Here is a 15,596-nt window from a genome sequence, read left to right on the forward strand (position 1 = left end):
ACAAATGTAAGTAAAAATTTTAATTTTAAAAACATTGAAACCTGTCTATAACGGACACCTGCAGTCTATAACGGACAATTATTTTGGTCCCGTGACTGTCCGTTATATACAGGTTTCACTGTAAATAGTATATCCGTATTTGAACGAAACGGTTTATTAAAAGCTATCCTTTATAAAGAGTTGATCGTAGATTTTAGTAAATTTAAATATTTATAGTAGGTACCACTCCATGTACTAATTCCGTGAGAATAAAATGATTGTGCGATAGCACAGAAACCATTTTCATATTGCATGGAGATAAAATATTGTTTAATATTTTAAACCTACCAAACATACTCCTTAATTTTTTAATAGTTAAGTCGATATATATTATAAGTTCCATTTTAAAAATTGGTCAATGATGACACCAAGATACTTCAGAGATTCTGCACCTCTTATATATGTGTATAGTTACAATTACAGGTGTCCGTAGAATATACAGTATTTTGACATAATATCATCATGTATTTTAATGGGTTCATTGTCAAGACTTCTAATTTTTGATATGGAAAAAGATGGATAACATGTTTTATTAAAATTAATTTCTAAGGAAGTAGCATTAAACCAATTTTTTACAGATGTCCTAATTTTTGATGCTTTGTGCATTAAATTAGTTTTATCTAAATTATGAATTAGAATAGTTGTGTGGTTGTGTCATCCGCAAAACAATAAATAAAGCATTCAGTATATAAATTAGATTAGCCATCATTTGTATATATAATGAATAGCAATGGTCCTAAGACAGTACCTTGAGGAACACCGTAATTTTAAAAGTTTTGAAGAACTCAGCACATCATTAATACGAACCTGTTGACTATACGGTTTTCTAAGAAACTTTTTACTAAATTATTTGCAATTCCTCGGATACTATATTTGTCTAATTTATTTATTAATATTTTATGATCAACGGAATCAAATGCTTTTTTGACATCTAGGGAAATCCCAATAGTCGAGTTACCCTCATCTAATTTATTTGTACCTATACAAGGCGGAGAGTCGTTTGCGCACTTATTAAAATATTTTTAAAATTTACAACAACTCGTTTGCGCACAAACTAGTGAACAATGAAAACCAGATTGTAGGTATAGTTTTTCGTGTACAGGGTGCTTTAAGCTACCCATACTCGATCGATTATGACCATATAGTCTTAAAGCATAACATGGTTTCCTATAAGTTTTTATCTATCAAAAACGACATTAACGCTCGCCAAGTTCACGAGTCATGAGTATACGAGCTTAAATATTTCTAATTTTACACTATTTTTGTTAAATGTTTCCGGCGATAACTGAACCTAACCTAAACCTTATTAGTTATTACAAATCTTTTTTATACATTTTAGTTTAGTCTCCAATTGCGATTTGTGGTGTAATAACAATAAACGCTACTGTCTCTACTTGTTTAACACGGAGAGAAAAACGTTGTAAAATATTGGAAAATTTCAAATTTTGAGAGTATAGGCAATTAAAAAATGGAAATTTCAATTATCGGTGTACTAATAAATTTTGCAATGCTAGTATTATTGTAAACAATAATGACCAAATTGTCGATCAATCTAACGCGGAGCATAAACATGATGCATATTCAGATCAGGTTATATCAAGAGAAATTGTAAGTAGCTCACTGAAAAGAAAGGCGGAAAATGATCTATATACCCGTCTAAACAAATTAATACGTCAAGAGCTAAAAAACACCGATGTTGCTGATAATATGGAACATGGTGACAATTTGAAGGAAAATGTTGTTTGAGTTTAATAATTTTACATCAGTAATGACTAATGACTAATGAGTAATGACCAATTTAAAAATTGTGAGGTGCGCAGATAATGTACATCCTATACATGGATACATTTCTTTGAAAAAAAGTTTCTATTGTTCGTAAACTGTGCGCAAATGAGTTACGTTTTTGTGCGCAAATGAGTTGTAGCCCCTATACAACTGATAAGAGTTTGTAAAGCAATTGAAGTACTTACCTTTATTGTGTCTGAAACCAAATTGGTTTTCTGAAAAAATATTTGATTTTTCAATTAAATTATATAAACGTGTTTTTAAGCATTTCTCCAGAACTTTTGATAAAGTATACGTTAAGGAAGATGGACGGTAGTTTGAACAATTTTGCTTTTCAATATGTTCAAAAAGGGGTATACAATTAATGTATGTTTAAATAAACTTGGGAAAATTCCAGTTGATAGAGATAAATTAAGAACATGTACTAATGGAACTAGTATAAAGTCGATTATCTGTTTTAATATATGATTTGATAAATTACAAGTATAGAAAGAAGTACTATCTTTGTAGCTTAGAGTACATGGCTTTTAATCTCTTCTTTAGTTATATAATTAAGGAAAATCGGATTAGGGTTAGCTTTAATATTCTATTTATACGTTTTAACAGGTTTATGGGTTTTAATTTGATCCACCATATTTTCACCAACTGAAGCAAAAAATGTATTAAATTCATTAGCAATATCAATGCTATCTGTGACTAATTTATTTTCATAATCTAAAATTGATAATATATTTATTTTTTTGTTATTATTTGTTTTATTATACATTGCTTCATTTATTAAATCCCAATATTTTTTATGATCTCCTTTTGAATTAATTATATTTTTACATGTCTCTGGCGCATTTGATTACTTTTGTTAATAGGTTTCTATATTTTCTATATTTATTTTTAAGGCTGGAGTTGAAAGGTTGTTTTTTAATTTATTAAATAATTTGTCCATACGTCTTAATGATATTACAGTACCGGCAGTCTTGTTAAGAATACTTTTCAAATGTATTCAGAATACGTATTTAAATACTTGGTGTTAATTGTATTTAAAATACGTATTCGAATACTTCCTTTTAAAAGTATTTGAATATAAATACAAATACTTTTTAAAAGTATTCAAAATACTTCCACAAATACTTTTTTTTTAGTAAATTATAAATTTTATATTAAAATATTTATGGAATTTATCAAAAAAATATTTAAAAAAAATAAAATAAATAATTATAATAATAAAACACACAATTATTCTAATAGTAGACAGTAATACAGTATATTGTATATTTTAATAGATATGAATTACATATTTGAATTGTATTTTAAAAAAATTGTTTTTTCAAATGTGTTGTCGTCCATCTTTCCTCGACGTTTTGTTAGTATGGCATTGCTAATACTAAATACGCGTTCAATGGGAGCACTGCTAGGCAATGGAGTATTATGACAAATAAAAACTTTTTTTATATTAGGATATTCATTAAGTGATGTCAGTTTTTTTGTAGGGCTTCTACTCAGATATTGAGTTACTTCATTTTCCACAGAGATAGTTGATGTTCCTTGAAGTTTGTCATTAGACCATGAAAAAAAAGAAGAATCCTCAACTTCATCTTCACTATTTTCAACTAATTGTTTATGTGTTGAAGCCTCATTTTCTTTTGAATTAAAGACATTTAAAACTGTTTTTTTAAAATCCGAAATAGCCAAATCCTTTTTTACTTGGTTTTTTATCCAAACAGTTTTAAAATACGGATGTGAAATAGCTGCTGTTGTCAAAAATTGGTCACTTAATATTTTTTCAAATCGTTTCTCAATGCTTTTTATTATTACTGCTACCAATGGAGAACAGATTTTTAATTGATTTTTATTAAGTATTTGTTCATACTTGTAAATTAACTCTGTAATTGAAGGTATTAGAAAACCAAAAAACATATTTTTTTCACCTTGTAAAAGGTCTAAAACAATAGCTAATGGTTCCATCATCTGAGAATATTCTTCAAGGAATTCCATATCATTTTTATTAAATCGTACAATATCAATCTGGGAGTGAGTGGCTGACGGGGGTTTCAGTCATTCTGTTATCAGCTTGTATTTTGGAGAAATCTAAAATCTTATTTATAAATTCTCAGAAGTTAGAACCATTATAAAATAATATTTTAAAAACAAAATCTAAAACAGTACATTACAAAATATTGGAAATTTAAATTGGAGTAGAACATAGCCCATAGGAATGTAAAAAAGTATTTAGTATTCTAGAATATAAATACAAATAAAAAGTATTTTTTAAGTATTTAAAATACATTGGTTAAAAAGTATTTAAAAAGTATTTGAAATACAAAAAAAGTATTTAAATACTAGTATTTAAATACAAGTATTCGAATACTTAACAAGACTGAGTACCGGATGTAATCCATTTCTTAATTTAAGTTTTTGATTTAGGTACACGCATATATTTTGTTACCGTACAATTTTGTACTGAATTATTTATTTTAGAAAAGAAAAGTTCAATTGCAGTGTCTACGTTTGTTGAATATATAACACGTTAACCCAATCTTCTTGCAGGTTAAGAATGCTTTCAAGTTTGTCAAAAAGAACATCATCAATTTTTTTCTCATCATCAATGTTATTTTTTTGTTGAACTAAACCAATTTGATTAAACGATTTTTACTATAATGGTCAGTTATGCTATTTTGACACACAAATCCCTTAATATCATCGAAATAATTTTATGTTTTAGAAAACTATGATTAATTCACCCTAGTATCTTCATTTATACAAGATTTAAATCCATAATAACATAAAATATTTTTTTATCTAACAGTATTTACGTCTATTTTATTTAAATCAATATTAATATCTCCTCAGAATATATAATTTTTGGTACTATCAAAATTATCAAAAAAAAATGTTCTAAACTCTCTGGAAAGCGTTCTTGTAATAAGCTGGGAGATCGATATACACAAATTAAATTAAGAACAGAATCATTATATGCAATATTGAGATTCAAAAAGCTACAATAGTTAATCAAGCCTAATTCAACAAAATTAACTTTAAATGAGTTTTTAGTAAATACCATCAGATTTATTAAATTTTTTATAATAATTAAAACTTGTGAGACCATCAATTTGAAAATTTAAAGTATCTTTTTCCAACCACGTTTCAAACAAAAAGATTATATCAAATTTCAAATCTGAAGTAGGTACTTAGGCAAATAATAAGTTCATTGAAATGTTTAAAAATACTTCGAATATACAATATGTATGTTAAGGTAAACAATCCTTACTATTTTTGACAATATTACTTAAACTATTTATAAACTGTGTATTATATTTTAAATTACTATTTACATTTAGAAAATTAAAGTCGAAATTTTCAAAATTATTCATATTATAAAAATATACAATTTACCATAATTAATATAAAAAAATAGTATTTACTTTTTGTTATCTAGTAATCCCATAACGCCGTTATTTTTTCTCTGGTATCCATTTTTTGTAATAGGTACTTCTAAATTTTTGATTTTGAAAATGTTACCTCCTTCTACCTTTCTTACGAATACTCCTGCTGTGTTGGCCCATGTGTATTTGTGATAATAGTATTTTGCGACTTCTTTTGGACAGTCATAATAGTTTTTTGTTGGTTCGAGTAAGCTGGTCGTTAATGGACACCTTAGAATTACTAAACTGTCTAAACTTTGGGTGAATATATTTTGTCATAATCGGATTTTTATCTTTGTAACGAGACTTCATGCTATTAATGAATGAATCTTTAACTGATTTTAAATTAAATTGTACGACAATTATTCCGTCATTATTTTGACGTGATTTACTCCTAAAGGAGTCAATGATATCGTTACTATTTAACCGACAGTTCAACACTAGAGCCACAGTATTTACTATTTCAGAAATATTTTCATTGGGTTTTATAGGAATTCCACTTATTTCTATATTATTGACTAAGGTCGATTGATCAGTATTTTTGATTGTAGCTTTTAAAATATTTAATTCTTTCTCCAATCTATTACATTGTAATTCATAAGCTTGCACTTTATTTTCCTTTTCAGTGATTTTGCATATATCACTTTCTAACATAGATCCAAATTCATCAATAGAATCAGAACAGAAAATTATTGAATTTTCGATAATCTCCATATTATCTGAGAGAGATTCAATTCGTTTAATCACTAACTTCAAATCAGTTTTAACTGAATCAAGATCATACGCATCGTTGCATTCATCCTTTTGAAATTCGTTTTCTAAATTTTTACGCTATATACTTTGCTTAAATTTATCATACAGTTTTCGCAAATCCAACTATCCTTAACAGCCCTATAGCCTATAGGTTGTAAATGTTTTTAGTTTTGTACAATTAGGATGGAAAGTTGAGCTACAATTTGTACAGACAGCTGATTTAAGGTCCATTCCCACTGCTCCGGGGCGTGTCCGGGCCAGGCCTGGTCATTTTTCGGCATGTCCGGGTAACCCTGGTCTCAGCATTCACACTATTCAGGAATCCGTCCGGGCGTAACTACAATTTTGTCGAAACTTTGTCGTCAGTTGTGATCAAGATTTGTAACCACATGGTCGTATATTATATTTTAGTGTGATAATATTATTTGCATAAATTATAAATTCAAAATTATAGTATAGTAGCCAGTAGGTACCTATATTTTAGCCGTTAGGTATACCTATTTGTAAATTGTAGTATCCAATTGAGTTTAAAGTTTACCTACATTTAAAGTGAGTATAAATAATTTAACGACTCAATAAATTACTTAGTAATACACAAATTCATTTGAATAATTTTAATTTAATTATTAGAAAAATGGATTTTTCTAATAAAGAACTTGCAATGATGGCATTACTGCTTGACGAGGATGAACAAAAATTCCAAGGGCCTCGTAGGTACTGGGTTCACTCTGCTTGAAAGAAGCGTGATAACGAAGGAGAATTTCAAACATTATATAAGGAACTTGTAGATGATGAAACTAAATTCCCCGAATATTTTAGGATGTCCATGTACTGTTTCGATGTCTTACTAAAAAAAATCGAAAAGGAAATGTATACCACCTAAGCACCGTTTAGCTGTTTGTTTAAGGTAAGAAATTAATATTCAGTGAACGTTTTTAGTTAACTTGAGCGATATTTTGCTGTATTTTAATGGATACATGTATTATATAGTAGGTAATAATATCTAATAAGTAAAAAATAATATTCAAGTTTGTACTATTAAAAACTTATTATTTGAACGAAGAAAATGATTACGTAAAGTTCTTACGTGATGTGAAGTTTATTTTAAAGCTTATATACTTAGCAGATATATTTTCTAAATTAAATGAACTTAATTTATATTTGCAAGGTATAGGCGGAGATATATTTTCAGTTCACGACAAAATTTGAGCATTTATGAAAAAACTTTTGCTGTGGAAAAAAAATATTGAAAACAAAATGTTTGACTGTTTTGAATCATTTTCTAATTTCATAATTGAAAATCAAATAGAAGTTGATGATAGCATTATTACATTTATTTCTGATCATTTACAAACACTAAAAAATAATTTCGATTCATATTTTCTGAGTGAAATGGAGAACTATCAACAAATGAAATGGGTTTCAAATCCTTTTCAAGAACATGACATGACAAGTGGGTTATCAATAAGAGCTAAAGAAGAATCAATCGAACTATTTGAAGATAGTGTGTTTAAAATGAATTTCAATCGAAAAAAATTAATAAGTTTCTGGTTATCAGTTCAAGAAAATTATCCAACTGTTTCCAATGAAGCTGTAAAGATGCTACTCCCATTCATTTCATCATATAATTGTGAGGTTGGTTTTTCGGCAATGGTTGCTATTAAAACCAAATTACGGAGCAAATTGAAACTTTCAAACTCACTGCGTCTCAAGCTTACCAATGTTGAAGTGGATATCGATAATGTGATGAAAAAAATAGGAAACAATTACATCCTTCACATTAAAATTATATACTTATTAAATTACTAATATATTATACTTATTATACTTTTTTTTCTTAGTTACATAAAATTTAATAAAATAGTTTAATTTTCTGTTGCATGGTAAAAAAAAAAAAGGTCATTCATTGATATTGTGGGTCACCATATTTTAAAAAATTTTCAAAATGGGTCGTACAATAAAAAGTTTGGGAATCTCTGCTATAGTCTATATTATGTAATAAAAATGTGAAGTCCAACTAGTATTGTAGAATGTATGACATCGATCTTATATTTAATATCAATATATTTTTAGTAATCTTAATATTATTTTATTACAATTATGAAATATTTGTTATCTTATCGATGGGAATGATAAAATTGATTATAATAAAAATATTACATATTTTTGGCATAATTGATTTTGTTTTTTATTTTTTAGCAGGGTGTCGAGTACCAAATAAAGATTACATTTATGGGTCACCATTACAAAAAGTTTGGGAAACACTGGACTAGACAACAATAATTATCCACTGCTGTGTAATTCATCGGGAAGACAACTTAAGATGGAAATGTGATTTACAATGAATTAATGATTTCTAGCGCATTATAAGTTTTTTATTTAAGAACCATCGAGATCGAATTGCGTTGTCTTTGTAGCAATGTTGGACATCATTCGTTAGACAAGTTATCTTTTATTTCCATTACTTTTTATTATTTAGGAAGATCTTGACATTTTTTTAGTGTTGAGACTAAAGTTCCCAGCACGGTTCGGATGACTGTGTAGTTTGAGTGTGGTCGCTGAAAATGTCTGATTTGTGGAGAACCAGAAACGATTGCCCGCTAACAATATGGTTGCAACACAATTAGGTGCGTTTACATACACTGCGAACAGTGTTGGAAAGATATTGGCATAAGTTATGCCTATTCAGACACATTCAACAAAGAAGACAACAAATACAACTTAGATATAGATCAGCCATCAGCGTTTCCTAACCTTTTTCCCTCGTGGCACACTAATCCCCGCCAATTCCCAGCCCATATTTAGCCTAGGCACACTTATCACTGATTTATAAATGTATACATATTTTTTTTATAGTAAACTTCCTTAATATTAATTATTAATACAAAGTAGTTGTATATCAGTGTATTACTAGTAAACAATTTAAAATGGTGTGTTTATTAAGGATAGACAAATAATATTATTACAATCATCATAAATATATTTAATTTATTGAAATGGAAAAACAAGATACATTACAATTTCATAAAATATGTAGTCGTAGTCTTAGTGAGAAATGTCGGACTGTTTCCCCTTCATTAATCAAAATATTTCAACCAATTACCGCAATGTTATGTAAACGTTCATTGATAATCGTGCAATTTGGCAACACTACTAAAGAGGCCTCAGGGCACACCGGTTGGGAAACTCTGCTGTAGATACTACCGACGGTTATGTGGACACTGATTATTAGGAATACAAATTTAACATTGAGGTTCAACAAAAAAAAGTTAGTATTAATATTGTAAAAGTGAAAATTATGCTAATAAAAACAAAAAATAAATGAAATAAAATGTTAGAATAAGTTACAAATATTAAATTATAACATACATGTTAATATAAATTTATTCGTTAATTTTCTTTAGATAAATGTACTATTTTTTTATTAACTAACTTATTTATATATTTTCATAGTGAGATTTCTCCACTACAACTTCCATAGAAACCAGGGAAAATCACAGCTTTACAGAGATTATGGTATGTATATTTAGAGATCTTTAAAAGTAAATCATTAAAAGAAGTTTCACTGTATTACATTACTCGCTTTTTGTAATAAACTACTGTACACAAACCAAACAAACTAAATTCTATACAAATTTACATAAATTATTAAATGAGCCACTTAAAGTATTAATTTAACAATAATAAATACAACATGGAGAATAAAACATCTCTAAATATATTTGCAATTTTCGTGTACATAAATAATGTATATCTACATATATATTTCAATCATCAATGACTATAACTTCATTACCTAAATTTTTCCTAAAATATATAATTCAACAAGAATAAAAGTTCAATAGTTGTAAAATAATATGTAATATGTATAATACTAACCTAAATTCAAGTTCAAGATCATTATATTTATACACAAAAGTATCCTTTAAATTTAATTTCAATTTCCATATTGCTTTACTACAAATCTTTCTTTTTAAAACCTTGAAGCCCTCAGTAGGTCCAAAACGAACATAATTATTCCACACCCCTAAAAATATAATATTTTAATGTATATCAACTTTTTAATGAAGAAAATTATAAAATAATATACAATATACAATATACAATAATAGAACAATCAGTATAAAGGATTTTATATTCACTGCGACTACGGGGCTTGTGACATTGAGGAAAAATCATTCAGTGATGGCAGTTTGGAATAAGATTAATAAGAGGCTATGATATGTGTTAAATTAATTTAAAAATAAGGGCCTAGGGCCATTGACACATAATAGTTCTAGACATTTCTATAATTTCTTTTTAACCTGAGAATTGCTACAATTTTGAAGATGGCTTCTGAATTAGGAGTAGAGTAGTCTGTGCTATAAATTTAGTTACTTCAAGAATGTGCTAGGAACATATTTTTTTCATTTATTTGTGCACATTGCCGACTAGATTATAAAAATTTTTGGGTATGACATAGAAGCAGCTATATTACATTTTATTTTGCATTGTTTTCCAGTTTTGGCTACAAAAGCACTTTTTATCTAAAGAATTTTTTTATGTTTATAGATAATTTTTCTAAAAATTTAAACTTCAAAGAATATTTATATATTAGATTAGTACCTACAGGTAGGTTAGCTGCTTCATGCTACACAAACATGTCATAAATGTTTCTACAAACATAATAGTATTCCCTTGTCAAATATCTAGGGCCATCGGCGCCGCGAGGGGAGTGCAAGATGGTGCACTTACACTCCCTGGCTTTTCAAAACAGAAAAAATTTAATTTAATTAAAAAAATTAAATGGTATAGAAACTGTTTTATTTTGCACTCCCCTGTGTTAAAAATGCTTCGCTATTGCAAGATTCCTCAAATATTAATTTGCTATTTATTGTCTGAATGTAAAATAATTATTTTTATTTTAGACCACTTTTAGTCACGTTGCCGTGATAATGTAGCCTTATAAATTTATCGTCACCACCGCGGATTCTTCATAATGTTGAAAAAAATTATATCGCTTGTGTCAATAGAAAAATTGATGCTTATTGCAATTTTTTTCATTTAATAGATTTAATGTATGAAGCACTAAAATTAGAGTTCGTTTCTGTAAATTTTGAAGGTATAACTATGGATGGAACAAAAAATATGAATTAGGCCAGTACTTTGATAATTCAAAGACTTAAAAAATGTCTTTGTAAACAACGTTATCAACCTTTTCTGGATCTTGGGCTAAAATATACAAATTAAATTTGGACGACACGTGACAGGGTGACGTATAGTTAAACGTGAGAAAAACATTGAACGCTTAGGTAAATTCCAGCAACGTTAAGTGTTTGTCCCTGTGCTTTATTTATAGCCATTGTACATGCTAATTTAACGGAAAATTGAACAAGTTTAAACTTAAAAGGTAAATCTGAGGGTATAATTGGTATTCTTGGTATTAAAACAGTTTTTCCATCACCACAGCCCGTTAATATTATGCACTTGAGCCATGAAAAATAATATTTTTTTATTTTTATTTTACTTTTTATTTTGACTGTGGATACGCCGATGATCGGGTATAAGTGCAACTCAACCATCTTAGCAAGCAATTTGTGAAAATTCGATTAGTTATTAGTTATTTTTTACCAATAACTAATGTAACACCATTGATTATAAATACTAATAATAGATACTCAGATAAAATTAATTGTTTTTTTTTTTTTTTTGCTAAACTAAATAATTATAATAATTGTTTATTATTCTACGTCGATACCGGCATACTTAGAAGCATCTGTGGTTGTCGAGTTTGATTGTTATTTATTTTCAGCACTCGACTATTTGATATTTCTTACTAAAAAAGGTGTAGGTATTGGTATTTTATTTTCAAGTTTATTTTAATTGATAGTAGCATTTGTACTTATTTTTAATTGACAAAAGTGGTACTATTGTACTATAACCTTCAACAGAATATCGGGTATAACAGTTGAAAATTTCAGCCAAATCGGTTCAGTAGTTTTCTCGGTTAGCTCGGTCGTAGAAAACCCCTTACAATTTTATATAATAGTATAGATAATTATCTACATCAATTGAATTTCGGATTTTCTAATCGTAGCAATTAGCCCGCGTTACATTGTAGCCGTTGGAAAAAAAAACTAAAATAACTTTGTATCGTTGTACAATTTGAAAAAATATATTTTCGTATTAAATTATTATTATTATTACTATTATTACTATTATTATTATTTTGTATACAAGCATTATTTAGAAATCAAATCAGCGTATAAACTTGCACGATGCACCTCCCTGAAAAAATTCCTGGCGGTGCCTATGCCTAGGGCTGTGTTCGATTATCAAAAGTATGAAATTCGTAATTAATCGAATAATTATAATGATATAATGCTTATTTTATCATTTTTTTTCTGAAAAGTGTAGTTTTTCTAGATAACTTACGGTCAGGTAGAGGCGTGGCTGATATAGCCCCCCTCAAATACCCTATTACCTAGTGCCGTAACTAGCAAACATGAAACATGTAGTTTTTATTAATAATTGATTAAAAATGTATAGTTTATTTTGAACGAATAAATGAATATAAATATAGTTTTTTTAACCCATTACGTAATAATATTTGAGTTATAAGGGCAAGTTATTAAGGTCATACACATCCTAATTCTAGTTATGAATGGGGATTTTTGATTAGACTACTTGTATGACTTGTAATTTTGTAATTTTATTTATTTAAAGAACCTTAAAGTAAAAAATTTGATGAATTTTAATTGAGAAAAAGATTTTTAGTCCTTACTAATGTTATCTCTGCCAAACAAAGTACATACATCATCATATAATTTTTTTACAGTAGGTATCTAATTCAAAATCTGATTCCTCAGATTCAATGCCTATCATTGTTAAATACAATTTACAACAAGGAGGCCTTAAGTCTTTTAGTTCATTAAATATGTTTCGTGTAACATCTATGCCTTCAAACTCTATACACCATTTTAAATATTTAGGTCTGATTTTTCAAAAAAATATGTGCGTATGATATATTGGAGCCTTTTTCAAGTAATGTTTCAACCTATAAAAATATTAACTGATATAATAATTACACCTAATATTGCATTCATATGTTAGAATGTTTTTAATGTATTTATGAATTTACCATAAATTACACTTCAAAAAAAAGAATCCATGCAGTGATTGTTATATGACTAGAGACGGGTTGCATGAACAATCGCTAAGCATTTAACATTTAAGTAATCAATAATATAATAATAGTCCTTTAAGCATGATTTAGTAGCCTATGATTGGTCTATTAAATTGTATTAAGCAATTAAATTAATATTTTTTTCATGGAACCTGGCATAAGTGTATTGTTCATTAGATTACAATTAAAAAAAAACTTAATTAGTAGAAAATTGTTTTAAAACATAATAAAACCCAAAAAGAAAATTTTAAATAAATTTATATAATTTAGACTTTAAGTAGACATTGTGTTTAAAAATAAATTATAAAATAATTAAACATCAGGACGTAAACCACAGTCACTTATAACTTAAATTATTTTATGAATGTATCATACCACATCTGGACGCCTATTTCTCAAATGTCTAATTAACATCTTCCATTAAGGTAGTGAATCCTCCTTCAATAAACGAACATCTTCTTGTAAAACATTCATCAGCCCATCTAAGTTATTTAATTTCAAATGAAGCTCTAATAGTTGTATCCAAGTACATTGATTATCTCCAATACACAAGACAGCGTCTAACGAAAAAACTAACTGCTCTGCATTTATATAGATTACCTAAAAAAAATGATGTCACTAATTAGTCATTATTATTATTACTATACATACCTATTTAATAATAAAAAAACACCTTGTGAAACATGTTCAATGTTAAGTAAATAATAGATTCTTTTATTTTCATTATAAAATTATGCACTCATAGAAATATTTTTACAGAATTTTAAGAAACAATCCTTTATTAGTATTATAGTAATATAGTATTTAGTAAATTAATTAATTTGTTTAAAATGTATGAAAACCAAAATTATGTTTAATATATATGTATGTAAAATACCACAAGTAGAATATTTGAAATTAAAATACTTAAAAACTTTCTATTATAATATCAATTAATACTGAAACAGTATTAAAAGCAACTTCAAATAACTTCAAATAATTAGGTAATAAAGAGTAATTCCATTTATTTTTATTGTGTGGTATTGTAAGTGTACATTTTAGCATTGGGATAAATGCCATAAATATCATCCACTGGTATATAATTTTTCTATTTTATAATATTATGTTGTAATTTTTAATAATTCTTTAATCACGAGTCACGACACTATTTCAATCAGTAGGCATACTAGCATTTAACGCAAATTATTACTTAACATAAAAACGTGGGTTTAGGTATAGTATTCAGCTGCATGTATTAAATTCAACATACGATATTTTAACAAAATATTTATTATTTTTTTATGCAATAGTTAATTATTTTAAGTAAATTACTAGATACCTTGATTCAATTTTTTATATCAGAAATTAGAGTTTAATTAATTTTTCAATTGTAGAAACTCACAATTAGAATAATAAAACAAGTTAAAAATTATATAAATTAAAAATACTTGAAATGTTCACCTACATTATCTTGAAAAACATTGATATAAGAAGATAACAAGTCTTTTTTGATTTAAAACAACACATGCATATGGAAAATCAAGTCAATAATGCGCTTGCACAAAATGACGAGTATTTAAATATCGATAACATCAAAAGTTGAAAAGTTTTCTCCAAATTGTCCTATTAAATAATACAAATGTTAACATCGTAGGTACACAATATTTAAAGCATTTTTATGGCTGTAAAAATAAAAATTACTTGGATTTTGAGTTTATACGACTTAAGCAAACTCAACTCTGCTTTTAACTGCAACAGAAACTCATGCTTGGTGAGCACCTTGTTAGTGATTTTTCCATCGACTGACATACAGTCATTAAACAAAACAAAAAGGTTACGTTAGACACACAATGATTTATAATGGTTGCAAAGAATACACCAATGTATACTTACGGAAGCTCATCCCATTTCAAAATTCCATATTTCTTCAGAAACTCGCTTTCAAAATCCATCATGTTATAGTTAATAGCTATTGCAACGGTTTGTACATATACAAATGGAAAAGTTAAAATTATTAAAAACACAACAAGTACTTAGTTAGATAGTTTTTAATTAATACATGATGGGGACGAAACTGTCAGTTTTATTAGTCTTAACACTCCTAGTCGTTCGTACATCGTACCCTATAGTTGTAGTTCTGTCAAATTTGTTTTGTTATCTTCACAATTGTATAAGGTTCATTTCCCTGACTCACCCGCTTTTAAATTTCGGAACCAAACCCGGGGCTCTTGATTTTTCATCGTTTGTTCTTATTTGTTCCGAAAATTTAGTCGTTTGTTCCATCACTGTTCTCGACCTATGGGCTATAGCCCATTTACCGTGGGGGTGCCGGAGAAATGCCCCCCTCCCCAAACAGTTGTTCAAATTGCACCTATGATAGTATATAATTACATTTGACCGAGTTCAATTTTGACCAGTTTTGGTTTTGACACAATTAAACAAATTACGGTTATTTTGGT

At 27.6% G+C, this 15,596-nt stretch overlaps 1 protein-coding gene and 1 pseudogene across 1 annotated transcript; one reads left to right on the forward strand and one right to left on the reverse strand.

Annotated features, from left to right (window-relative positions):
- Positions 1-6,627: 6,627 nt before the first annotated feature.
- Positions 6,628-8,276, forward strand: LOC111037890 (zinc finger BED domain-containing protein 5-like). The gene is made up of 3 exons (XM_022320734.1): positions 6,628-6,703; positions 7,303-7,736; positions 8,193-8,276. Exons 1-3 carry the CDS (start codon positions 6,628-6,630, stop codon positions 8,274-8,276), a joined length of 594 nt encoding a protein of 197 aa, XP_022176426.1.
- A 1,484-nt stretch (positions 8,277-9,760) lies between these two features.
- Positions 9,761-15,089, reverse strand: LOC111037889 (annotated as a pseudogene).
- Positions 15,090-15,596: the final 507 nt, after the last annotated feature.

Source organism: Myzus persicae, unplaced genomic scaffold (genome assembly GCF_001856785.1).
Source record: "Myzus persicae strain clone G006 unplaced genomic scaffold, MPER_G0061.0, whole genome shotgun sequence".
NCBI lineage: Eukaryota > Metazoa > Arthropoda > Insecta > Hemiptera > Aphididae > Myzus > Myzus persicae.